At 42.1% G+C, this 27,027-nt stretch overlaps 2 protein-coding genes across 3 annotated transcripts; one reads left to right on the plus strand and one right to left on the minus strand.

Annotated features, from left to right (window-relative positions):
• The first annotated feature begins 445 nt into the window (after positions 1-445).
• Positions 446-13,671, plus strand: igsf8 (immunoglobulin superfamily, member 8). The gene is made up of 8 exons (XM_047583619.1): positions 446-594; positions 739-906; positions 3,939-4,319; positions 5,436-5,897; positions 8,465-8,643; positions 8,835-9,087; positions 9,648-10,094; positions 10,888-13,671. Exons 2-8 carry the CDS (start codon positions 849-851, stop codon positions 11,013-11,015), a joined length of 1,908 nt encoding a protein of 635 aa, XP_047439575.1. The 5' UTR covers positions 446-594; positions 739-848; the 3' UTR covers positions 11,016-13,671.
• Positions 13,672-14,481: 810 nt separating this feature from the next.
• soat2 (sterol O-acyltransferase 2) lies at positions 14,482-26,676 on the minus strand. Of its 2 annotated transcripts, XM_047581918.1 has the most exons (16): positions 26,538-26,676; positions 24,627-24,713; positions 24,323-24,381; positions 24,066-24,205; positions 23,901-23,954; positions 23,310-23,417; positions 22,372-22,654; positions 21,142-21,217; positions 20,212-20,296; positions 19,798-19,843; positions 19,365-19,494; positions 18,818-18,915; positions 17,918-18,016; positions 17,650-17,785; positions 17,106-17,251; positions 14,482-15,932 (listed from the first exon to the last, which is right to left on the minus strand). In XM_047581918.1, exons 2-16 carry the CDS (start codon positions 24,703-24,705, stop codon positions 15,876-15,878), a joined length of 1,596 nt encoding a protein of 531 aa, XP_047437874.1. In that variant the 5' UTR covers positions 24,706-24,713; positions 26,538-26,676; the 3' UTR covers positions 14,482-15,875. The 2 variants fall into 2 exon arrangements, with proteins under 2 accessions (XP_047437874.1, XP_047437875.1); XM_047581919.1 differs by having other exon boundaries at positions 24,627-26,669.
• Between the last annotated feature and the right edge of the window lie 351 nt (positions 26,677-27,027).

Consider the following 27,027-nt stretch of genomic DNA (forward strand, 5'->3'; position numbering starts at 1 on the left):
TTTAATACAAAACACCTGAGTCAAATGAGTTTCAGTTGTGTAACAATCTTCCGCCTCCGAGCATTGACTGAGCATAAACTGAATCAATGTGGTTGTCCTTGTTTTTAGATATACCTTGACCTGGATCACTGAGGATCCTCACAGACACTCACTGAGTCACAGACTGTACATAATAATAATATTATAAACAACAGCCTATGGATCGAGCCTTTAATTCACCTGTTCGGGCCACAGGACGGACCGCCTGTTTGTGGCTCTGGCGCCCCCTTGCGGTTTTACCGCGCTCTCTCGATACTCTCTATTGTGATTGGTTCAAAATGTCCCGTTCGCTATTTCTTGGCCAATTGGACTAGCCTGACTGTTTGTCATTAGCGCTCCTCCCCCTTTTATCACAAACCACTCCCCCTCCACCTCCACACACACACACACACACACAGACACTAACCCACCCCCCCGCCCCTCCACCTTGTGATGCCGAGAGCCGCTCCACGGTTACACCGGACAACGTGTTTGAGGAGGCGGTTTGAATTTAAAAAGCGACATATTATGGATCAGGGCTTCTGCTGATGGGCATGTGACGCTGCACGAGAAAGGGTGATTAAATGTGCAATATTGCACGCATCTCCGTGCACACCACTGTTCATTGAGCTTGCATTTAGCCGATGGCGTCACCTCTGCTCTGCTCTGTGTAAACTGTGGTTTGGCTTCATTGTTGCCCACTATTCTCCCTCCTCGCAGATAATCCCATCGGTCATCGCGGCGGTATGAACTATGATCGGCGGTAAACGAGTCGAGGAACACGGAGAGAGAGATCTGACTAATCTATCTGGACATCAGCGGCGAGGAAGATGAGGACCATGATGGCTTCTTCTGTGAAAACTGCATTATTTGTATTTCTGCACTGGGGTGAGTCCCTCCGCGTTTGTGTTGTTGTACCTGTTTGCTCTGTGGGCTCGGCACAAACCGCCGCCCCCGCCATCTGTCACACGGAGACTTTGCATTTGCATGATTGTTTCTTCAATCAGAGTATTAATTTAGATATTAGTCACAGCATGTAGCTTTACTCCGGTTTGTTAGGCTGCGGGTTTATCATGCAATCATAGCCATTAAAGGCGTCCTTTTCTCATCTGTGCCTCAGCTATCAAAATATTTATCTTTTTTTTATTACCTGCAAATGCAAAAGAGACTGGTCGGATAGAAGTCTCTTCCAAGTCGCACAGGTGTGGCATCCAGGAAGTCCTGGGCATTGCTTTATTTGGACACAGTGGGGCTATTTGCATAATGATAAACGTGTTTGTTCTTCTGTGGACACATTAAGTTATTGATCCCCCTTTACACTTCATGTTTGGCTGATCATTTATGTTTTATTACTTGTTTTAAGTTGCGCTCTGTGGTCATAATATGTCCATAAAGTTCCTACATTTGTTTCTTTTCATCTACTGCTGTCATGGCAAAAATGTTGACATTCAAGTTTCCGCTAAGACAGAAACGCTGCTATCTTTAGGTGTGTTGCAGCGACGTCACAAAACAACAAAATAAATGCACTTAAAAGTTTAAAATAAGTATGTTTCTTTATGGTACACAGGGCAATGTATGCACGTTAATATTTTTAAAACGGGGACTTTTACATTTTTAAACTTACTATAGTTTGACCTGACAGTTTGGATAGAGAGAGAGTGTATGGCTGACATTGGTTTTATCTCCTTGCTCACAGTTAACCATGAATCATATCTAATAAGAGTCAGGCTTCCTTGGGGCATAATAGTATCAGTCAGAGGTTTGTGGGCCAACATACATGTCTTTGTGGGTCCTTGATTAGAAGACGAAGGGTCCCTGTGTTGCACATCATTTAATCCAGACAGTATTGAGCATTGTCACAAGCTGTGGTGTCCCCCAGCCCTATCAGGCCGGGCCCAATGTTAATTAGGACTTGATCCGCTTAAGCCTCCCACTAGTCTCCCATGTCATTATCTATAGGCGTGTTGTCGGGCTGCAGCTCTGCCTGTGAGAAAGCTCCAGTTGTTTTAGGGACATATGCACACACTCACTTGCATGTCAAAACACACTCCTCTTGTATATCTAGTTGTTTGGGTAGTTATTCATTTTGGCTAAGTGTGTTATTAAGTAACAAGGTAATCTTTGTTCAGAACAGTTGCTAGGTGGGGCTGTAGTGCTTGTTATGTCAGGATGATCATATCTCATTTGCATTTAAAGTTCATAAAATTCATTTTTATCCTTTGGAGCAACAGTCATTTAGTATTAAACTCATATTAAAATGATATTTTTAACAGTTTGCAGAGACACTGCGGTAATCCTGAATTGTTTCCCTCCAAAATATGTGATAAACATATTGATCCCATCAGCTGTCTGACCTCTGTCTGGCCAACTGAAGACTAAATGGCAGTATAGTTCTGAAGTTAATTTATGTGAGCCGTTCAGATCTTTTTTCTTTGAATTTGTGACATGTTTTAGTGTGCACATATGTATGACTGAACATTTTCTATTTAAAATTAGGTTTTTTATCGTTATTTTATACTCTGGATTTTTGTGGAGACGGTGGGCTGCATTATCAATTATTTTGAGTCTCTAATAATTTGGTCATTATTTTGTAATGCTATAAAAATAATTCAAATGTTTCATCCTAAGCTGAGCTGTTCATATTGCTTGTTTTATTTGACCAACACCAGAATCTCTTTTGCGAAATTGCAAAATCTATCTATCTAACTCCTAAAATACCTGGTTAACTATACATATCAAGTTATATCATCCCGTATGAGACAGTGTCTGCGAATCTCTTAATCAATCAGTTATCATATTTCATACCAGTTCTTCAATTAGCTACCTAATCATTTGACCAATAGTTATTATTTTCCACAAATTGCATGGAAACAGTGAATAGAAGGATTCTGAAACTCTGAAATCAATAATCCTTACAGAATGTCTCTCATATTTTACCTCTTCTGTTAAAAGAGGAAACAATTCAGTTACTTCTGTGTCTCAGGAGATGCTAAAATCTGACCTGTTTTATTTAACATGCATCGGTAGCACCATGCAAATACTTTCGGCAAGTTTCCTAAGAATGAGAGAATAGTTGAGAAGTTTCAGTTCTTGTAGCTTAAAGAGAGTGTCTGTTGACCTGAAGCCACCATTTCAGGAACACTGACACTGAAACCAGACTTCTGTTTAGCGGTAAAGAGACGTGTTCATTTTAGTTCTCCCTTTATGCATGAGTGAAATATTTTCAGTCAGTTTCCCTGTGATTTGTAGTTCAAACATATCGTGTTTACTTCATTACTCTAAACTTGGCTTTTGTCTGTTGCTGCATGTGCACTGAGAAGAAATGTTTGAATATCTTTTTAATAATTTATAACAGTGCCGTACAGTGATGACGCCGCCTGTTGCCTAAAAAAAAGAAAACTGGCTTCACTCTGCTGCCTTAGTTTTGTTCAGTTTTAATGTGGAGTTTAAACACAGCACATTAGGCTTTAGGGGATTATAATATTTCATTCTTTATGACAAATTATAGGAAAAACTATTACGCATGGAGTGAAATACAACCACCATCAGCAAACATTACTATAAACACAGCACTATAAGACAATCGACTGGTATATATTAGCTTTGGTGAACTGCCCCTTAAGACACTACCCCTGACAAAATAATTAATGCATGACCTCACTGAGATATTGTATTTCTTTTCTAAATGTGTAAAGCTGTTCTGAGGAAGCTGGCGCAGAGCCTCATCCCTAGTGTTCGGCTATTTAATGTATTGATATCCTGTTAGCCCGTCATCAGCTCAGAGTATTGAGCGGTGAGTCCGTGCACCAAACATGCTGCGAGGCAAAACAGTGACCCACACAAACTGAGACCGGTTCCGGTCTTTCCCACTGACTCACCTCACATTCTTGCTTATCTCGGGTTTCTTTTTCATTTCACAGTACTCCAGTATGCTGTGTGCCGCGATGTAACTGTTCCCGCCGGACCCCTGTTCCGAGTTGCTGGCTTCCCTCTCTCGCTGCCCTGCACCGTGTCGGGATACGAAGGCCCTCGTACGCAGGACTTCGAGTGGTTCCTGTACAGAGATGATGCTGGTGGAAGACAGATGGGGGTGGTGTCGACCAGGGACAAGGGCTTCCCATACGCCCCGTTCCAGCCCCGGGTGAGGAACGGGGAGGTGAGGGTGGAGAGGGACTCTGGGGACAAGGTCCGGCTGATGATCCAGAGGCTCCGGACTGAAGATCAGGGAAAATATGAGTGCTACACACCCAGCACGGACAGCACCTACCAGGGGAACTACAGCGGCTCAGTAACTGTGAAAGGTAAGACTCAAGATAAAGGATGTTGGTATATGCTGTTCTCTAGTTATTGCTTCGAAGTCCTGTAACAATATTATGTCCTTTCATCCTACTGATGCTAATAATCTTTACCATGAAATGATGGAATGCTGCACATGTTAGGAATATTTCTTTTGAAAATAAAGCACCATATATTACGTGACTTAATCTGTGAACCAACCAACTCTGTGACTTTACAAATCTGTTTTACTGGCCAGGGATTGCAGCAAAGCAGAGCTTCAATAAATATGTTTAAATCCATAAAGTACACTGTAGTAGTACTGTTTCAGAAGTAGTCCTGTTTTTCTGTTTTTGTGGCAGCCAAAATAGAATAGGGTGTATTGAACCTAATTCCTTCTGCCAGTAAATGTGAAAGAGAGAGCATAGAATAAAACACTAGCAGATTCATAATTTATTTTCATTACACTGGACATAATATTCTCAAAGTTAGACATCACAACAGATCTGTTGCATGAGCAGCTTCTGTCAGATGTTTCCAAACGATCTGCAGCTCTGGTTGCAACTCCATAATCTTGTTTTAGCTTTGACATATACAACAAACAGTCACATTCAGGGTCAGTCTTGGGACTTACACTAACAGAAAATGCTATCAGGCAGGCATGATTCAATGACTAATTTTGTTACATGTACAATCTGGAGCATCATTCCTCATTTTCGTCTCATTTTTATACTCACCATCTGGACTAGTTTGCTTCTCTTTCTCTCTGTGAACTTGTTACGCCGAGATCCATCTGTTCAAGCTGTCCAGAAATATTTAGGCAGTTTCACACCATCCATATGGTAACCAGTTTTGTTTCTGTTAATCATGTTGTTTGTGTACTTCTTAGTTTGGAGGATGCTGGGTGTTAGTTTTATCGTTGTGTATCGTCATAATATTCCCTCTTCCGTTGGTGAAGCTACTGGCCGAGGCTAAGGGAGATAAAAGACTTGAAAGTGCCAACCTCATTTCATGATTTGCTTTTATTGTTCTAAACATGGAAGGAGCTAAACAGCACACAGGGGCAATATAATATAAATCAGGCCTCTGCAGCAGCTCCTTGTAATGTCGTTGTCTTTCTGTGTGTCTTTGTTCACCCATAGTGATCCCAGACACGCTGCAGATCAGCTATTCCCGCTCACTCACTGGCCAGCCCGTGCCAGAAGGGGCTGAATTAACGCTGACGTGTTCATCCAGCATCCAATCGGAGCAGCTTACCCATCTTTCCATCACATTTGGGAAGCGTGGCATTGGAGAGGTTTCGGGGACTGAAGCTGGGGGTGAGGTCAGCACGGTTAGAGAGATTATCTCCATCGACAAGTTCCTGGCGATCGTCCCCGGACGTTTCTACCAGAAGCGCTACGACGCCGGAGAGATCACGCTGGAGAAAAGGAGCGGAGAGGGAGGCCAGGGTGTGTACGTGATGAAGATGAGGGCGGTGCAGCCAGACGACACCGGCTCGTATTTCTGTGAGGCCTCGCAGTGGATTCTGGACCCAGATCGATCGTGGCAGAAGATTGCACAGAGGACACTGGACATTGGCAACTTGACTGTCCAGCAGCTAGGTAACTGAGTGTGACTGAGTAACTTCTAGTTAGTGTGCTGCAAAAACCACGATGACACGTGGCAAATTCACAACAGCTGATTGTTTTGTGATCATTCTTCAGACAGCATACACGTGAAGATTATGCTGTAATAGTCTTTAACAGGGGTCCAGGACCCCTAGAGGCTCCGTGGGGGTACTGCAGGGGTGGGGGGGGGGGTCGCAAAATCTTTGGATGATTAGACTTTTTTATATATATTTTTTATTTCTTTAAACACACATTAACATAAATCCAACATGTTAGTAAAGGGATAAGGGATAACTCAATACTGAATGCAAAATTATAATAATACTGTATATTTATAAATAGCGCTAGGCTAAGTTTAATATAGAACACATAATACAGGTCCCCTACATGTGATCTATATTAAATTCCCTACTTAATCTCTCCATCAGTTTTGGGGTCCTTGGCCTGAAAAAGATCCCTGCTGTAAGTAATAAAACCAGGTGATTGTAAAATAGATCACATCTGAGACAGTTGCTGTGTTTCCATTAGCTCTAGAAGTATGCAAAACTTAAATATTGTAATACAGAACTGGTAATGTTTACAATTCAAAAATGTCACTAAAACACTTTTATTGACATAACAGTGTATTGCAGAAGTCCAATGGAAACACTTTTCTTGCAATTACCCATCACCAGAGATGATGCAGGGGGTCATGTGACCAGTTCATATGAAGTCCATCTTCCTCAAAGGGAAGTCCTCAAAGAGAATTTGAGAGAATTATGGGTTATCACAAGACAAGACTTTATGAGAATTGCAGCTCAACACCTTTCAATGGAAACACATACAAAGTGCAATGGTACTTTATCAAAATTTCCAAAATATCGCTTTTATTTTGTGAAAAAATGTAATAGAAACACAGCTAATGAATGAAAAACATCAGAGGTTTGGTTTCTACTTGTCGGTTCAAGGCTCTTTATTCTCTCCTCTCTTCCTGCCAAGTAAGTGGTGTCAGTCGGTCTGGACTTGTAGAGCCATTGAGTACATTGGACTGTGTCCAGTGTTCAGGCTCAAGTCCTGGATGTTCGTGTTACTCAGAGCTCAGCTGAGTGCCGAGCTAGCTGATCAGTTTACAGACTGCATGGATGGGCGGCTGATTAAATTACTGGATAGACATTTATATTCAACGCGTTGCCTTGTTTTTTTGTTTGGCGCTCAGGTTCATTAGGTGTAAGGGGTTCTCTGCAGGGTCAGGGGTTAGTGCGGCTCCTGTGTGCAAGTGTTGTCACCTACTTTTATTGTCAGCACATAATAATTTGCGATTATGAAATATCTTCTTTATTTTTTCTCAGAGAAAACATTTCTAGGAGAAGCAATAAAAGGTTTAGGTCTAAATTTACCGTGGTGTAAGACCAAGAAAAGCAGCCAGTTCTCACATTTGGGAACCTATAAAGTCTTTAACTCTAGAAATGGCTACCAATTCATTTTCTGTCCCTCAATCTGTTCAGGACTTCAGCTGTCACCTGACTGACAAGCTAAATGCTCAGCTCTCTTGTTGATTATCCAGCTGGATTTAATAGGTCAGTGGCAGGCTAGCTGTGCAGCTGGATAGCTTTGCCTTGCTGTTTTGGCTCAGTTTAAATTCTAAGCGCTTGTGTAGATCTAAAGGATTAAGTAATCTTTTCTCCCACCTTGACCTCTTGTGACTTGCAAAGAGGATGACTATCGTTCTGTCGGACAGATGTGTCCTTAAAAACAGAGCTGCTGCATCTAGAAATCATTCCTTCAAGCACTTCAGCTTCTCCCTTTTTGCGATTTTTAGTAAAAGATTCGTAGGTCGACTGGTCTTGAAATTTTGGGGTTCCCACTAGAGCTGAAGCATTAGATCTCATCAGTAGCTGCATTGTTTCAGACAGACACTCACTGACAAGCACTATTTAGTCCTGATTCTTCTGGCCCTGTTGTCTGACTAATACAATAGTGTGACGTGTCTTCTTTTGTTTACTTAAATAGCGTGTCCATTATCAAGAGTCTTTAGAAAAGTTGTGGCTCACTGAGGCTTTGCGCACACAATGGCTTAGTGTTGATAGCTTACAATTATAAAAAGCTAATAATTTCCCATTTATATAAGATGCACATACGCACTTCTGCTTTATTTCTGTAGTGAAGTTGTTTTTATCCATAAAAGTATAATTCTGTGTTGACTCTGCTGTTCTATGCTGTACATTATTGTACATTATTCATTTGTATGGCACATTTAAAACAACGTTTAAAACAACAAAGTGCTGAACAAGTACGAGAGCAAAATGGAGAATGCATAGAAATACACAAATAAAATAGATAAAAGAAAGTAAAATCTACACAGAATAAAATGTGGGTGGGTATTCGTATAAACTCATGTAATATTAATCCAGTAGTAGTTAGGCATTTTGCTCTTTTCTCTTTAGTTTAGGTGATTTTATCCTGGTTATTAAATGTAGCCACTCTCAGAGAAATAGAACTCTCAGAGAACAATTTCAACTACTTCACTACTCAAACTTTTATTTCTCTCTCTCTTTCTCTTTGCATCTCTTTCCTTTCCCCAGCGGAGTCTCTGCGAGTGACGTCCTCGCCCAGAGAGGAGGTGACCCTGCAAGTTGGTTCTCCTCTCATCCTGACCTGTGAGGTGTTGGGGCTGCCGTCTGATGTAAAGTCTGGCCTTCTGGTTCAGTGGATGAAAAGGGGATCTGTAAGCAGTGATGCGGTTGGGACCGGAGGAGTCGAGGTGCTGTTATTCGGCTCATTTCATGTTTTCAGTTTGTACAGCTCAGTTGCGTCAGCTTGTATGTAGAAAGATAGTGCAGGGATTAAATGTGCTGAGAGATTAACCAAGCATCGACAGATCTAACCAAAGACAAATAAATTCACCGAATGATTTAAATTCACAGTCTAATATTTTCTGTGTTACATGTTCAGGTGGAGGTGGCCCGCATGAACCCGGATGGCATAGTGAGCTGGGGGGATGACCTCAGCAGAGCCAGTGGTGGCTCCATGGAGAAAGTGGCAGAGGGGAGGTACTCCCTGAAGCTCTTCTCAGCCCGGCCTGCCGACTCGGGGGTGTACCGGTGTGTGGTGAGTGTGTATGCTGGAAGGACAAACCCTGGCCTCTCCATGCCAGCAACGCTCACCCAGAGGTCAGAGGGAGTCACTGTCAACCTGAAGACCAAAGGTGAGGCTCAGGTGTAATATCTGCCCTGGAGTGGGACAATTTGCTTGTTCCAGTCTGGTCATTAGTCGTTCAAAATCGTATCCACATTGTAGTTGTTGATTATCTAATTCGATCTATGTTGATTAACTGTTATAATGACATACATGATATATAATGACACGTTTTGTGGGTGATGCTGCAAACAGAGCCAGAGGAGATCTTTTCCAGAGGTGTTCACTGATGAGCCGTGGGAAACTCATTATCAGCTCCAAAATACTTGGAGCTTGTTGGCTAACTTCCTCATCACTACCTGGTTTCCTCATTATGTTTTGAGTTTGGTTGTTGGTTTGGGAAATCAGATCGGAGGTCCGTTACTGTCACCAACTACACATCAGTGTATCTCATGTTGGTTACATGTTTTAACCATAGGTTCTATGAGTTAAAGCGTTTGAATGCGGTTTACCAGAGTAGTTTGAAGAGTGCAGTGTCGCACTGATGCCAGCATTTGCATCAGGGTATCCTTACTTTATAGTTTACCATCTCTAATGTGATTTTTTCCACTGCTCCGCTTCCCTCCACAGATGTTTTGGTATCAGCTGTCGCTCAGCTCTCTCGTGGCCCCCTACTAAAACGAGGCAGCACCATCACCTTAATTTGTAATGCCACTGTGACAACCGCGGGCCCAGCTCAGGCTCAGGTGCTGTGGCTGCGGTGGCCAATCCCGAAACCACTCATCCAGAGAGGATCTGTTGTTACTCCACCAAAGCCTCCTGTGGTGGAAAAACCCACGTTGGTAGCTGCCCTGTTGTACAACGGCGTTGCAAATATCTACGTCAACGGCAGCGAGATTAGCGTCGACCGCTTGTCCGCCATTCAATACAGACTGAGAGTCCACGCAGCGACAATGGATGACCAGGGCATGTACTCCTGTCATGCCGAGGTGTGGGGGCAGGACCCACATGGAAGCTGGTACAACACGGGGGCCAAAGCCGAGTCAACTTCAGTGACTGTTTACCTGTACTCCAGAGGTAAGTGTCGCCTACTGTGCCTAGACACATCAAATTGATGTGAGGGAATAGTTTATTTACTTCGCTGTTTCTTTGGGGCAGCACTGCAGAGAGTTTGACTCTGGAAGCTGCTTGGTGCAGCTACAGCATGACTCCAGAGGAGTTTAGAGGCCAAGATTTATTCTGGTGGTTTTGAGGATCGAAAAGCTGAATCGAACAAGGGGTCTAGCTGGCAACCTGTGATACCAAGTTGGAGGACAGCCAGCGTAGATTTCTTGCCTTTACTCTTGACCTCAAATGAGGAACCATTTCATACCCTCACTAGAAAACGGCAGACAAGGTATCTGTATTTACAAAATGTATGCACAGATGCACTTAAATGTGTGGTCAAGGCATAATAAGCCAGCGTGGACATGAATAGAGGTCTTGTTTCTGCTAAAACCATTCCAACTGGAAGAAGTTATAAATGCCCTGTTCATCTGAAGGTGGTTTGGGTGAAATGATAATCACTGCATGACCATGCACATGAACATCCAGGTTTGGTTGCAAATGTAGTGGTGGATTGTGTTTTACTTCACATATAAAGATCGGGAGGATTGGCTCATAGTGTTATAGTCCATTGAATTGGTGGTTATCAGTGTGTATGCTTCCTTGAGTCAGACCTATCCAGGGTGCACCCCACCTCTCGCCCGATGACATGTTGTCCCTATTTATTAAAAAACTGAAAGGAAAGGGATTAAAATTAACCTTGCAGTCTTATTACAAAAGTCAGTTTGTATCACTGCATTATTTTTGTCCTTTTCTGTCTCCTCAGCTGTTGACCTCCTTCTCATTCCCTTGGTGATCGGAGTATCGTCCGCCTTGTTTGTCGGCATTGTCATCATCTCGACAGTAACGTGTTGCTTCATGAAGCGGCTGGCGAGCCAGCGTGCTCGAAAGTAGGCGTCGCCGGTGGTTTTTAAAATCTGCGCAATGGCGCAAAGAGGCGATGCTAAGACCCTGTTGGATGAGATGGCCCACAAAAAAAAAATTAAAAAGACTGTGACCTTGTTAGTTGATTTTTCTGTGTTTTGACCTACCTATTTACCAATCAATGCCAAAAGAAATCTGTTTTATATTTTCTTGTATTTTTATATCCAAACCTTCTCTTGACACATCTTTTTTTTGTGATTGCTGCATTGTGCACTAATAGGTATTTTAAGGCAGATTTTTGGCCCCACTGCTCCATCGCTCAGTCCAGTCTTCAAGTGGACAATTTCTTTTGGTTTAGCATAACCACAATCTTAGTCATTACTTTTTCCCATCTTATTATAATGTTTCAACTGAAAAATAGTCAAAATTCACAAGCCAACATAGTCAAAAAGTAGGCAAGGCGCTCCAGGTTTGTCTCTCAGGCGTGACAACAGTGTTTCCTTTTAGCCACATACCCTCTCAGAAGCCCTGGTTTGATTATTACAGTGTGACGCGACCAAATGTTACTCAGTTCAATGCTGGATAAGTAGGCCATCCTACGCTGACTAATGGTGCAAGCATCCCACAAACAAAGTTCTGTGTTTTTACAAGTTGTCAATACTGTTCCAGTTATTTGTTCCTCAGACTGCATGGTTTTCTTTTAACACAAAAACCAATGTCTAAATGTATGCGCATGGTTGAAAGGCACTGCCACTGACAGTCACATGAATGCCGATGGGGGCTCCAAAGGCTTAGCAGGATGTTCCACTGCCTGCAGTCCAGCACTGCTCTGCATGTAAACAAAGTCTCTGTCTGTTAGTTTATAGGAAGCTGCTGGCAGGGGGACTTTCTAATAGCCAGTTGAGTAGCAGTTCTTATTTCAAGCATTCCTTGCCTGTGTTGCTTCACTCTGTAAAACACACGGACTTATAGATTTGTAAAGATTTGACGAAGAGAAATGGAAGGTCTGACTATTGCACTGTACTGAAATATGTAAATACTCTATGGAGTTTAGCTGTTTTATTTTCTTAATGTAAAGCTGTGGCACTGTGTTTCTTTGGCAAGTACCTGTGTTTAACATTCTGCAGCAGTCTTGTCCTGCTCCGTCAAAGCGCTTGGACAAAAGTGGGACTGAGACCAAATGCCTTTGGTATCCTTCTTTTTCTTGATTTTCTTCCAGATGAAAAGCCATTTGTTCTCTTTTTCTGTGTGTATGTGTGTGTGTGTGTGTGTGTGTGTGTGTGTGTGTGTGTGTGTGTGTGATTAATGGTTTCTAAGCTCCTGTCCAGTGACTGAGATAGAAAAACAGTGCTGTGGGGGTGGTGTTTAGCTCGTCGGCCCTGGTTCGAATCCCGCACCGGGCGCCCTTTCCTGCTTGTCATTCCCCCCTTCTCTGCCTCCCCATTTCCTATCTCCACTGCACTTTCAAATAAAGAGTAAAAAAATGCCCTCCAGAAAGAAAAAGAAAAACAGTACTGTGAAAAAGAATTCCCTTTTATTTACGCTGACTAACAGGGGAACTGCTGTGTTGTTTCACGCCGTTTAAGATGCTTGTCCACGAGGTGAGACTTTCCAGGGGAGTACAGTCATATGATGGTTTAGTGGAGTCTCACTATTGTCAGCACCCTAACTATCATGGTTTGGGCCACACATTTCTACTGCCAGGGCTTATTATGAATATAACTCCGCTCCTAGCCCACAGAAATCTGTTGGACAGATTTACTGTGTCTGCGCACTTAAAATGGGTGAAATCCATCCTCCTCTTCCTGTTGAAAGTAACACTTAAGTGAAGCCCCGTCGTGCATGCAGGCCCACACTGTGTGATCACTTAAGGTGAAGATACATGTTCGTGGAAAGGAGGAGGAAAGCAAAATTTGTTGTTATCCAGCTTGTGGCTTTCACTGGAATGGTTTCACGTCAGCTGTCTGACTCGTCTGCGCTGAGCTATACTTTACTGTCTCAGTATATCTTTAGTTTCTGTCTGTCGCTGTCAGACTCCCTCTAAATCTCCCCGTCCCATCCAACCTGTGCTCCCATAAACCCCGATTATGAATGTTCACGAACATTAGGGAATAAAATCACAGCTCTGCTTGCTTCCTGAGCCACTTTGTTCCAGATCAACTACTCAAAGCTGATTTGTTCCCGTGCATGCCCACCTACCACACGATTACACTCATATACAGATGCACGTTCACACAGCAGCAGCAGCAGCAGCAGGACAGTGCTGGCTGGTATTTTCAGAGTGAAGTAAGTGAGTATCTGCGTGATCATCTCTAATCCCTGTTTATGGCTCCAGTGTGTTCTGCTGCCCTTCCCCCAACCTACAGAGTCGCTAATGTGGCTCACATTCGATTCATTTCAGTGTCTGCTCCCTAAGAATTACTGCCAGCTGTGAACAGCGTTGCACATGGCTTGCAAAGTATGAAACTGCTGTCGAAGTTGTGTTTTTGTCTGAATATGTATAAAACCTGTTCGCCAAGGTGATATGTTTTGTTTGCATTTGAATACTCATGCTTTAATACCACTTCCCGAATGCATCTTACTGCCACCGACGTATGTAAAGGCAGGTTATTGCTCAGTTTGTTTCTCATGGTGCTTTGACAAACCTGCCGGTTGATAAAACCATTAAACCACTCTGGACTGACAATGTCACCGTGCCTGTTTTATTTCCTCATTTTTTAAATTGATTTTTTTTGCTGCTTTGACAAAAGTCGGTTTTAAACGGAGACCCTGGTAAATGTTCTCGAGACGTCTTGGTTGTGTTCCAGGACGTTCGGCAGGGAGGAAAGAAAATGCTGTCTGGCTGACAAAGTGCTCGAGTTAGCTCAGCATATTTTCCATCAGTATTATGAAAAACCCAAAACATTTCTTGTGGTCGCTTCAATTTCCTCGATGAAAGCAGGAAAGCGGAGAGGCGTCTATTTCAGCTGATGTTAGTGGAAACCTTATGGACAACTTTGAATGTTTAAAATTTTCCTTTGTTTGACTTAGAATTTTAATTGTTAATGGACAATGTGTTTCTCCCTTTAGCAAGTCTCCTCTCTGTGCTACTAAGCCTTTTAGCGTCTTTGAGTTCACTGCCAAATAGTTTGTGGATGCATTGGAGCTTTTAGTGGCTAGAAAGCAAGATATATCTCTTGGAAACTGGTCAACATCAAAGCAGATCTACTGTGAAAATAAGATTTATATTTGTCAGATGGGAAAATGAGAAAATGTGATTCTAAGTGAATTACATAGCCACATCTCCACTGATTTTAGGAACACGCATTATGGTTTTATTTTTTCTGCCCTGCCCCCATATGGCATAATTCTACTTAATGCACTTTTGTTTGCCTCTGTGTATTCATCCAGCGAAGGACGCATTTCTCATTGACTCAGCCACGTACAGAAGATGGAGACGCTGTCACACAACACCACAACAGCATCCATCAAAGAAATAAAATGCGTGACAGACAAGTTAAATGAAAGCTTGAGATGAAAACTGCAAATGGATGAATTTTATTATTTATTATTTAAGGTAAACATTTGACAAACCGCCAGTAGACATGGGAAATCTATTTCATTCTGCGTTCCATGGTGCCTCTGAGACTATCTGCCCTGGCTCTCTGAGCTCCGCTGGTATTATGGTGTATCAGTTTACAGAGCATTACATCACTAATGCAAACACTGAACCAATGTTAATCCTCTCCTTCCTGTATGACTGTATGCGGGAGGCGGACACGCAGAGGCTTTGTGGGCACGCTGATAAGACGCTGAGCGGTCTGTGGTTGGTTGGTTAACACACCTGCTCTACCAACCAGTCCCTGCCAGCTGAATGTCAACAAACGTGTGACACATACTCGCAGGTCCCTCAGCTGTGGGAGAAGTATGTTGAAGGTTTTCTCCCGTTTGGTTTCCATTTTGTAAATGACACAAAAAGAAAAACTTCCAAAGATACAACAAGTTTAATAAGCTGAGAAATGCATCCCTTTCAGGTTCCTACGATTTCTTATGTTTCATATAAATACAGTAAAGATAAAGGCAATGTGTTGCCACATAAATTAAACAAATTACATTTAGGTAGGTTGTGGTTATAAATTACTTTCCTATACATACAGTACATAGTATCATATTGTTTTGTGAGGAACGACACAGTTGACTGACCTCTAAAGCTCACTAGAATCTGTATCTTCCTGATGACAGACAAACACAAACACAAAAAAGCTATTTATAGTAGTAATCTTTAGGAGCTCCTCTTTGTTCTCTTTGACGGCACCCATGACAGTAGCTGGTTTTTAAACCTGACTCCCAGAGAGCCAAGCGGTGCTGCCCACGTGGCCTTGATGGTCTGTTGAACTTCACCCATTGTCTCTGACAGAGAATAAGCTGTGGGTGATGGCTAACAGATCACGCTTGATGGATGTTACACAGAAATGTGTCCACAGACACTCAGGTCTCAGACCGGCAGATTTTCATATAATTTCATCAATGGGCCATAGGCTCCGTCGTCAGTATTATCTCAGTAATAAAACAAAATCTTGTTTTGAGACACTATGATTTTCGATTTGGACAAAAAAAAACAAAAAAAAATTAAGCCTATTTTTCATTTTAAAACAATGTTCTAGAGAATAGAGAAGTATTTCATACTATCAGTGCAAATAAAAACCTGATGCAGTTCAGTCACATGTGGATAACATCCCATTTGTTTGGCAATGCAGTGGGCCATTAGAAAGAGAAAACCTTATTCATTAACAAGTCCTCAAAGACATTGATTGTCTTTGCTCTTCCCTCTGCTCAGGCCACCACTGACAGCTCCGTCAGCTCTGTCTCGACTCTCTACACTGTTCATCGTCATCAGTTCTTCCATCACCTTCATCTCTGGTAGTTGCAGAACCAGGATCGAGGCATCACCAGCTCCCAGAAGCTATTCTGTTGAGAAAGAGTGAGATTCATCTAAATATGAGCACGGCTCCTCCTCCTCCTTCTGGGAACATGATGTTTTTTTTTTTGTTGTTGTTTTCACATGATATCTCTGTTGTCTTGTAATAATCCCGTTCTACAGGCAGCACTCCTATTTTTAGACCAAAGTTATCTGTGTTAAGCCACCGTGTGTGTGAATGATGCCGCGACACACAGGACGCCTCGCAGAGAGTAAGTACATCTGGCCACATCTGTCATGCAAGTCCTCCACATCTTTGACTTCTTGAAAACGCAGGGTGTCGGGGCGGGGACTGTTCAAGTGTTAAATACATGTCAGAGTTTCACGCACATCCGCCACTCGACACATGTGGCTCGGCTACGCAGGCTTACATGCGTGTACGTTGGGTGTGCATCTCTGTCTGTGAGTAGTAATGAGTAACTGGGGATAAGAACAGACGGCACAACTGGGAAATCTGTCTCTCGGTCATTAGGGTACTGACGTCTGTGTGACGTCCAGCATCAGAGTATTCAAGAAGCAGTCACGTAATATATTCATGAAGCTTTTTTTTTTGTGTGTGTTTTATTCTAATCTTAAATGTTCCTTATTGTAAATGTATTCACGTACTGGCCTATTTTCCGCATAAATGCCCCTGAAACTCTGGTCAAAGTACTCCCTAATGATGTCTTTACAGCGGTGAATACTACAAACAAACAACTTGCTTTTTCCTTTCAGATCCACAAAATGCAATCACATGCTCTCTGCTCCTCTCGGTGACTGTCTATGTATATAAACAGCAGGTCATGCACTAAATCCTCACCATTGCTGCAGCTTCTCTTTGAGCTCTACAGTCCAGTGGGGGAAGTTATTTATGCCCTCACGCAGTATAAAAAAACCCTTTGTAGCAAAGTCTCACAATAAGAACTGTCTTCATATGTTCTACTGAAAAAAAAGGTCAGTAAAGGCTCTACGTGTCAAGTTTTATTGATTTTGTTTCAGACCAATGCATGGATGTAGCCAAGAGAACAAATTTTTAATAAAAACAGACACTTTTCTGTTACTAAAATATAGCTGTGCGTGAGAAACAAAATATGCTGTATATAAACAACCAGCCGACACCTCTGACCAACTCAATGATCCTCTCACTTTGCACTATGTGTATAAAAGTCATAGGAAGTACGTACCCCCGTCCGCGGGCAGTGAATCTGGGCGTACCACTCCTGGCAGTACAAACACACCTGGACGCCCTGACCCAGGAAGAGACACGTCCACATGATGACGTTGAACACGGGGCTCTGACGCTTGTCATTCATTGTAAAGTTGAATGCCACTAAGAGAGGATGAGAGGGACTTTTTTTTTTTAATTTGTGGTTAATCAGTGGGGCTTTATTTGTGTTGAGTGACGAGGACAAACGGAGAGATGAGTCATATAAGAAAAAGCTGTCAAAAAACATCTGGAAGGAAAGTACATGATGCATTGGTGTATTTGCTTTAAATGCATATAATGAGAGTCCTCTGAAGGCAGCTACTAAAAGTGTGAATAATTACAGATTTTAACTTTGAAGGCGCTGTCCATTTGCATATTTTAACAAGCTGGACAGATAATTCAGACACGGCGTTTCAGCTTCAGCTGCTGATTTATACGTGGCATAATTATCTATTTTCTATTTTTAAAAGGCCCCTTTTAAAAGGTGTTTTTGTGTCCTGAATAACAAGCAAGCCCCTCACCTCCGAAGAATGCGAAGAGGAAGAACATGACGGGATAGAAGAAGCCAAAGCCCATAGATAAAGCGTACTCGTGGACGACAGCAGAGACGATGAACACAGAGAGCATGGCAGCTGCTCGGAATTTCCTTTTCGACAGCTGCAGGGATCAGAAGGCTCAAAGTTCAGAGGTCAGGCTGGTTGAGAGTGTATAAAACTACTATACACGCTTCTTCATGTGACGAGTTTACTTTATTTACTGCATCCGCTGCTGTACACGTGCTCTACTCACCCAGAGGAAGTCTCTGTATCCATAGTAATACAGCCAGTCGTGAACCACTATGTTCCACGTACGATAGTAGTTGGCGAAAGACGTAGAGTTCCACCAGTCCTAGAAAAACAACAGAGGATAATTAATTCAGTGTGGAATTAAAAACACAAAAACCAAATACTTGGACCCCAGTTAAACAATTTATATACTTATGAAGATTTTATTCTGGATTATTCTCGGTTATGCTGGCTAGAGGGACCCACATTGATCTCTCTGAGAACGTCTGAGCATGGGGAATCAATCGCAGCCTTAAAACTCAGCCAGTTCAAAGATGCGGATGTCAGTCATGGAGCCAAAAGCCTGGCAGCTCTGTATAGTGGATCCAATTACTGGATTACTGGAGGGGTTTTTCACTTTAAAGTTGTAAATAAACATAGACATGGACACAGACATAGACAGACTCTATTGTCACTTGGGTATAGAACAAATACAACAAACAATATTTTGTTGCATTGTCTCAGCACAGTATAGACACAGCAGTAGACTTGAGGGCCCACTTCTTTAGAGGTTGAGGTATAAAGGACCCAGTTCGGTTCCTCTTTGACCTATTCTAGTTTAAACACCAAATTTGAATTTAACCACATCTACAGGTTTACAGGACGAGACACACAGGAACAAAACATGTTGCAGTGGGTATGACCCACAACAAGAGGGAAGTGTATAATTTCAGACTGATGTGTCAACACAGTGTAACGATAAGAGGTTTAACTGTTTGGGGACAATCGGGCCTCCCTGCTGCGATTTCACTTGTAATTAATCATTTATAATTAATTTTCCACAAGAAAGGGTAAGTGTTTTTGAAAGTAATGAGCTCACAGAAGAGGAGATGCCACTGGAAAAAAAATCAACCGCGCCACACACCTTATAGAACATCCTGTCAGCGAAACGCAGCAGCTCCCCGAAGAGGTTGAGCCAGCAGTGCAGGAAGGCAAAGAAGCACAGCAGAAGAAGCATTATTCCTGAACACAAACAGGGAGAGAGAGAGAGTGTGTGTTATGAGCAATACTTTCATTTTGGGCATTGATCGAAGGAGATTTCTCATAAGAACTGTAACCTGACTCTGACTCTGGTTTAATATCAGCACTTACTAAGATAGCTCTTCACATCAAGAGAGTAATAAACATGGCAGTCTTTAGTTACCTGCATCTGATTGCATTATAGCATCTTTAATCGTATCACTGACTTAGAGACACCAGAGACTCCTTTCCTCCATTTAATAGTGAGTATTTAAACGTGAGCCAACTCATATAAGATCAGAGGTACAGGAGGTATAAGCACAAGTGATGTTACAGATGAACTTTAATTAACATGTTTGCTTTGCACAGAACTTCCTACTAACTTGTTTTTTTTTCTTATTTTCTCTAGAAAGTCCCTGCACACGAACAAGTCGCTGGATGACGGAAAGTACCTGGTAATATAGAGTTGAACACAGCCAGAACCATTGTCCGTTTGCTAAAAGGCTGGTTGATGTCGGGTCTGAAGGCAGGCACACAGAGGCGCACCAAGATAAAGTAGCCATAAAACAGGCATCCCAAAATCTGCAAATTGGGCATAAAGAAAAATATGAAAACAAGTTAAAAAGTACTGCATATCCTGGAAAAAGAGGAAATAAAATGGAGTGCACATCACAGTATCAGTCATGCAAAGGAGAAAAAAGAACAGCGTGGAATTAGATATCAGAGATTTTAGCTATGAGGCGCCTCTAATTACAGACGTTATCATACATGTGCAACTTCTTCTTATCTGGGTCAGCAACGCTACAAAGGGTACACTTTCAATGACACATTCTGTCTACTGTATATGGTAATTAAACGTGAAAATGAAAGGTGGTTTCATCTTACCTTGCCAAGTGTAACACCAACGTACTTCCATCGTATGTGGCTGTTTCTGTGAGGAAACAACAAGATGTCACAAAGAGAAATGTACGTCGTTTTATTAGTGGGCCATATTCTTAAGTATGTCTTCTGATGCGGTGTTGTCTTAGCTAGACTATTTTTAGGTCCAAATCACGTACACCATGTGGCAATCTCCTCTCAGAACCTCAGGGTGATTGCCTTTACCTACATCTATAATGAAAGGATGTTTCAGGGTTCCTCATTAAACGCGTTCTTTCATCTGTCGAGAGTTTGCGGCGCACAAGGTTAATGTGACACCCAGTTTGTCCTATGACATTTGTACACAGCACATGTTGCTAATTAGGAGACCAAACAGAAGAGGCGGTTGTGGGATTAAGGCGATGGAGCGGCGTGTCTTACCGAGGGTAGGATTCTCTGTAGATGAGTGTCGGACAGAAGAGGAAGTACAGATAGCTGGACAATGTTGGGAATGTGGGACTTTTTCCTGAAAAGGAAAAGCATTTCCATAAGTATGAGTATCATAAGTATCACATCACATTGGGAGCTGTGGGGTATTGGGTAGAGAATGTGGTCAGTGGGAAGGTGGGGTCGCTGGGTCCTGAGGTGCCTTAAAACTTAAAACCCCCGAAGCTGCTCCCTGGCTACTTGCATGCATTTCAGTGGTTAGATGCAGAAAACAACCTCATATGTGCATGTATAGATGGCAAATAAATTTAAATCAAATAAATCTTTGAGATCTTTGAGTCAGGGCTACACTTCTACTCATTTGATTGTTCTCCTTTCATTGTGCTGTTAGATGTTAGCCATTTAACTTTACCGTTCGTGAATTGTAAAGCTTTACTGTGCCTTCATGCAGGAACCTGCTAACAAACGGCCATCTTTGAAATTAACCGGTGGTGGGTTTATCACTAAATCGTTAAGCCTTTATGTCGAACTTAATGACTCCAATTTCTTTTCCCGTATTGTTTGCTGTGCTTCACCATTTGTAAAACAGCACAGGTTTGTATAAAAATGCATGACTTTTTAAAATTTTAAACAGCGGTACCCTTTCAGCTTTCATTTCAAAAACGCAATCAAAGTAGACACTTCTACAAACTATTTCACATTGAGCTTTAATATTTATAGTTTTCTCTGGGGGCTCTTTGCTGCAGTGAGTAATTATTCGTGTTTATTGTAGACTTCCACAACAGCGCCTCTTACACGTTCTCAAAGTTTTCTGCGGGTGAATTCATTTTCAGTTTGGACCTCAAGATGAATCTCTGTAACCTGATGAGCTTGGTTTTAGTCATTTATTATTTGAGTCATAGGTACATGTCATCAATACGGTACCTTCCTTTGGTGCATTCTTCACAATCACAGGAGCCGTCTCCCTCATGAAGGAATAGGTTTTCATCTGGAATCGAATCTGAGGAAAGTGGACACAGTTACTATGTGAAGTGAGACAGTGTGTCATAATTAGCGGCTTCTTCTACTTTGTGCGTCTTTACCGCATGATCTGGCAATGTGTCTAAAATAATTAATGCGTTCCTTTAAAGTTACGTCCCTGGTTTTTGAGTTTGTCCACATTAACTTATTGTTTCTGCACTTTCATGTAATAAATCAGGAGTGGAACAATGGGGTGAGCAGCACAGTCTGAGAACATCATTTTCAGACAGGATGCTTCATCAATCTGCATAAAGCAGAAACGGCACCGCAAGGGACAATTCTCGGAACACCAGTGGTAGATAGCGACGCACTGTTTCGAGTCAGCGCACCGTGTTCCTCTTAGCCCCAAATAATGTAGGCTGCATGTTATTTGCATCGATCACAGTGCTGTGATCAAAACAAAAGCAATCACTCATGCGGAAATGCATGATGGTGAACAAACATATTTAAAGCTGTTCATCTGTGATCAGATGAATCAAGGTACATGCAAAACATGGAGTGACTAGACCCAGGTTACCCCAAAGCATTGAAGCACTGTGCTCATCTCACTCCAACAGATGGACATCAAATGATCCTTTGGAGACCAGTGTAATATTTTACACGTGGCTTTCTGATGTTCAAATGTTGACTACCCTGACACATCGTTAGCCAAATAGCATAATTACCTAAGTCATGCTTGAACGGTTTTCGAAAACAAGAAAAAAACACAATTTTTAACAAGCACATTTCATATTGATATTGTAACAGTGAGTCAAAAAATGACTACGGCAATTATGCTATTAGGCTATTTTGGTGAGTTTCCAGTTGGAAGGCTCTCATCTTCGTCCAGTAACCCTTCCTTATCGCAGTGCTCCAGCACACGGCAACAACACAAGGCTTCCTCGTACAATTAGTGTTACAATTAAATATAATGTTATCTACAGTGCAGGGTGCAGGGTGCATGCACCGTAGAGCTAAGAGATTTTATGCCAAGGGTTTATTTTTGGGCATGTTTTTTTATGCAATTTAGAAACAATTTAGATTTCAACAAATAATATCAGAACAGAAAAATATGTTGTGCCACATGGGGTCACACTTCAAGTGCAGTGCCTAGCCACATAACAAAAGCTATCTATTTTTAAACCATGCGCATACCTGCTCCAGGATCACGATGAACCGCGAGGCAGGTGGCAGCTGGTGATGTACAACCACGTATATTGGGAAGAGTCCCAGTACACAGGTCTGTATGGCACAGAGGACTATCCCCGTCCCTAAAGACAGCCAGAGCTTGGAGCGAATGCTGTGGTACAGAGAACCCCAAAACCGCAGGGTGTAGTAGGGGACAAGCAGGGTGTACGCAAACATAACAGCCCAGGCCCAGGTGACCGTTCCCAGCTTCCCAAAAGCGAAGAACAGCAGGTCGAACTCCAAGACCAGCCTGAGATAAAAAACACATTAAATTACTTTTTCCTTTACTCTCAATGTACTTTCAATAAGCATATAAATCCTAATCTTATTAAGGACATACGCTCTCAACAGATGTAAACAGGGTTTTGAATAACAGCTAATGATACTGAAGGCTGCCTTATAAATGCCACCAAATGTTAAACGCATTCATATTACTCTAATTTAAAGACATAGGACCCCTCTGGCAGCAATAATAATAAAAAGATTTAAAATACCCACTCAATAGAGCATGTCAAAGGATTTGCTTAATTTAACACGGCTTCGTACGAGGCCAACGTTATAATTATTTTCATTTCATCAATTTAGCCACGTTAAAATCAATATTATCTGAGAGTGAATGCCTCACACCATTTGCACACAGTGGTGTCGGCTGCTGGCGCTTGTTCAAATGTGGAACATTTGCACACGCAGACAATGGCCGACTCATTACCGAGCTGCCTAGAGCAACAGCAGAAATGCTCAGAGGGACCGGCCGCACTATCGTTCTGCTGCCAGACGAGCGGAGAGGGAAAGGAGGGGGCGACACAATGAGGAGCAACGGAAGATAAGACCTAACAAGTTTTTTTTTTTTCTGTGGGATAATTGAGTTTGATTTCTGTAGAGTGACCTCCATGTGTCCCACAGACCTGCCCTGGTCGATGTAGTCAACGGCCAGCGTGCTCAAACAGAAGATGAGGAGTATGGCTATGAACATGTGGTAGATGGTCCGGATGTGGCTGATCTCAAACAGTTCACTGATGGGGAGGAAACAGAGTGTGAAGTCATTAAAATACTGTCTGTTGTCTTCATGTGCATCTGTTGAGCTGCGTACTAAGACGCAAACACACCAGGGAGATTATCTGGATCATCTACACTGGATGGAAAATTGTAGTGGATCCCATAGTATTACACAGTGTATCATGCTCACATCCCTGAGCAATATCCTTATTATTGTTCTTTAATACATTCAGTAAAGACGCTGTCAAGGTAAGGAAAGTAAGGCAAATAAAAAATGACAGCTACCTTGATGATCAAATCATGTTTTAGCAAAAAATGTCTCTATGTGATTATAAACATCTTTGTGTGTCGGAGTGTTGTTCAGTCAAAACGACATTTGAAGATGTTAGCTTGAATTCTTGAAAATTATAATGTCTCTTGCTACTTTCATCTTCCTTTAATCCATCCATTAACAGCGCCCCTGTGTTGAAGCTAACGTTGGTCTGCGCTTTTATACTCACTCCAGCAGTGACGCTCTGTCCATAAACACTTTGCCATCGTCCATTTTCTGAAATCTGACACAAACCACACAGAGAAACAGGCAGTTTAACTGCAGTTGTTGAGAAAATAACAATACCTACTGGACTAACATGAAATAATATATGACACAGTAAAACTTGTCTCACTTGGAGGAGTTTTTATTTGCTGCCTTTCCATTCACTCTCAACTGGGCGTGCGTGACAGGCTGGACGGACTCAGTCAGAGCTCTGTCTAGGATTTCACTGAGCTGCTCCTGGACCTGCTTCATAACTTTCACCTTTATCTTCTACATGGAGGCGGACAAAGACAACATTTTTTCCTCACTCACATGGTGCTCTTGTTTCCAGTGCACAGATAATGACAGGGTTAGTTTCTTTTCGGCTGAGCAAGAGAAAAAAGTTACTTGTGCATTTTTTTCCCACTGCCTGAAATCTTCTTCCTGCGCGTCGTCATGGCTCCCAGCTGCAGACAGAAGGACACATGTTGCTTAAACTGTCATACTATTACAGTATTACATGAAACCGAAATATATTTAACCAAGGGAGGCAAATTAAAATGTAAATGACTACCACATCCAATAACTACCCATCCATAATTTTGATTGATCAAAAAATTTGATCAACGCCAACAATTGCAGTCTCCAAGAACATTGTCAACAAAACATTTTAAAAGTCACAGCATAAAAAAGCATTTCTTTCTGATCATACCACAGCTGGAGGAGTCGTCTGACTGCTGGGCCTTGATGTTTCGACGCCACAGTCCATTTTGTGACTCTGCGGTTGCCATGGTTACCACTGAAATGAGCCACAGCTATTAAAATGTACGGCTGCGACTCGTGCAGATGATAATGCAGGTTAGTAACACACACCACTGCTTTGCCGAGGAAAAGAAATGGGAATTTAAAAGAACTCAACGAGAGTAATGCATGTGATGTCACACTGTTGCCTGTGGTAGTGGGTGATTAATGGTCGAACTTGCTCGTATTCATGAAAATGAGAAAATAAAAGGAGTTTACACAGGGCTACTTGGATCCATGTATAGCCCCAGTGGTGCTATAATATAAGGTAAACTAGTACTAAAACACTCTTTGGACTTTGCATAGATACACAGATGATACATTCTGCACATGATGAGATGACTCAGAGACAGAGATGACACTTTAGAGGGTCACCCAGATGTGACTTATCTTTGCAGAGCCTTGTTCGTGGTGAGTTTATTGGGCTTGTTCAAGAAAACGACACAATAAATGACATGAGATATACCCCCACTAAAAGTGCAGCAATATCAATGGACTGTGGTGCAACAAATCTGTATGTTTCAACCCACGGGGAAAAGTACAGGTGGATTTACTCTCTGTTGAAGTTTAACAATGTAGAGATGACTATAAATCGAGAGATTACATCAGGTCAGTGGGCCAATGCTTGCATCATATTAATATGAAATCGGTATTCCTGATAAGCCTCGGTGCCAGGAAGCACACTCACTTACGTGAATCACAAAGTGCACGAGCAGCTCATCTGGATAGAGGGACATGTAGGCCATGGGGTCCTGAACGATAGTTACCTACAGTGGTTTTTCACAACGAGTGTTGCCGACAGTCATCATAGTTCAACCGGAACAATGTAAATAGATGATAAAGCTCCTGTGGCTGTTCACACACGCGCTAGATAAGACGCACATGAGACTGGCAAAGAGTTTGTGTTAAACGCACTTCCTGGGAGAGTAACCTCATTTTGTAATCCATGCTGGATTGTTTGCGGTGACTTGAGTGGGATTGTTTAAGAAAACATTTACTGGCTTGGCCTATTTTTAACCTGCTCACATCGTAAAATGTAATGTCTGACATACAGTCAAAGTGTTTTGTAGATATTCAGGAAAATTGAAACATGAAATTTTAGTATAGGTTTTTTGTATGTATGAGCTACAATTTCATGGTCATATATATATCTCATGTCATCTTCTATTACTGTCTATCCGAGGTCACAGGGGTTGCTGGAGCATATCCCAGCTGTTGAGAGGTGGGGTACCCTGGACAGGTCGCCAGTCTATTGTAGGGCTAACACATAGACAAACAACCATTCACACTCATGCTCACACCTATGGGCAGTTTAGAATCAAGAGTGTTTGGAGTGTAGGAGGATACCGGAGTACACATATGATAGTCTGGTCTAGGTGGGTTATATATATATTTATTTATATATAAATTGAGACATGAAACTCCACTTCTGTCAATATAAACATGGCATTTTTTGGATTTATGAGCTACAATTTCCGCGATCTATACGATGCTGTCAGTGAGCTACAATTTTGATGTGCTCAATGAAAGTTTTTAAAACTTGACCATCATAACTTTCATCTTCTCATTTCTGCACACCAACGTAACTTTCATTTTATTGTTTCTTGTTCACGTCAAGCTGCTGTGTCACATCACAAATAACTTGGTTGGTCACAGCAGTCACATTGATTTAGTGTTGTTCTGCATCGCTGTTATATTTAAAACCTCAACTCACAAAAGTGCAGAATCGAAATCATAAAAGTGACAGACGTCAAACACAGCTGTGTCAGGTAGATGCGACATCCTTCATAAACATTGATCATTGTGTCAGACTTGTACTCACAGTGTTTCGGGCCCCGGGCTCAGTCAGCAGTCCACAGGATGATGAGGAGCTATTTCAGTTGATCAGCCTCACTGAGATAGAGAGAGAGTTGCTGGGGTATGTTTAAATAAGTCCGTGTCACAGTTCTTGTGATCTGTGTGTGTCCTGTCCACAGCTGGTTTTCTAGACTTTGCCCTTTTGGCTCCTGTCCCTGGGCAAACCAGATCCTCTGCTGCCCAACCCCAATCCATCTTCTCTGTTGATGCATGAGATCATGCAGTAGAGAGCTGGAGTTTGACCTATACTCTGGAGTCTGACATATTCAACTACACAGATATTGCAAGATGTATCCACAGCCTTTATATACTTGACTGTAACGCACTCATGCTGGCCTGAAGATATTGTAACGCCTGAAAGGGTTCTCAGTCTGTCACCTCACCTCAAATGTTTGTTTTTTACAAATCAAACTTAAGATTGAAACAAAAGCACTTCGACATCTAAAAATGTAGAG

This window comes from Mugil cephalus, chromosome 4 (assembly GCF_022458985.1).
Source record: "Mugil cephalus isolate CIBA_MC_2020 chromosome 4, CIBA_Mcephalus_1.1, whole genome shotgun sequence".
Taxonomy (NCBI): domain Eukaryota; kingdom Metazoa; phylum Chordata; class Actinopteri; order Mugiliformes; family Mugilidae; genus Mugil; species Mugil cephalus.

What these genes read in the sequence shown, in the direction of transcription:
- igsf8 (XM_047583619.1), top strand. Translation starts at nt 849, where the DNA reads ATGAGGACCATGATGGCTTCTTCTGTGAAAACTGCATTATTTGTATTT. An exon ending in CTTGACTGTCCAGCAGCTAG is followed by an intron (nt 5,898 to 8,464) that starts GTAACTGAGTGT and finishes TCCTTTCCCCAG; the next exon opens with CGGAGTCTCTGCGAGTGACG. An exon ending in TTGGGACCGGAGGAGTCGAG is followed by an intron (nt 8,644 to 8,834) that starts GTGCTGTTATTC and finishes TTACATGTTCAG; the next exon opens with GTGGAGGTGGCCCGCATGAA.
- soat2 (XM_047581918.1), bottom strand. Translation starts at nt 24,705, where the DNA reads ATGGCAACCGCAGAGTCACAAAATGGACTGTGGCGTCGAAACATCAAG. An exon ending in GCAAATAAAAACTCCTCCAA is followed by an intron (nt 23,955 to 24,065) that starts GTGAGACAAGTT and finishes GGTTTGTGTCAG; the next exon opens with ATTTCAGAAAATGGACGATG. An exon ending in TTGGTGTTACACTTGGCAAG is followed by an intron (nt 19,495 to 19,797) that starts GTAAGATGAAAC and finishes CCCAATTTGCAG; the next exon opens with ATTTTGGGATGCCTGTTTTA.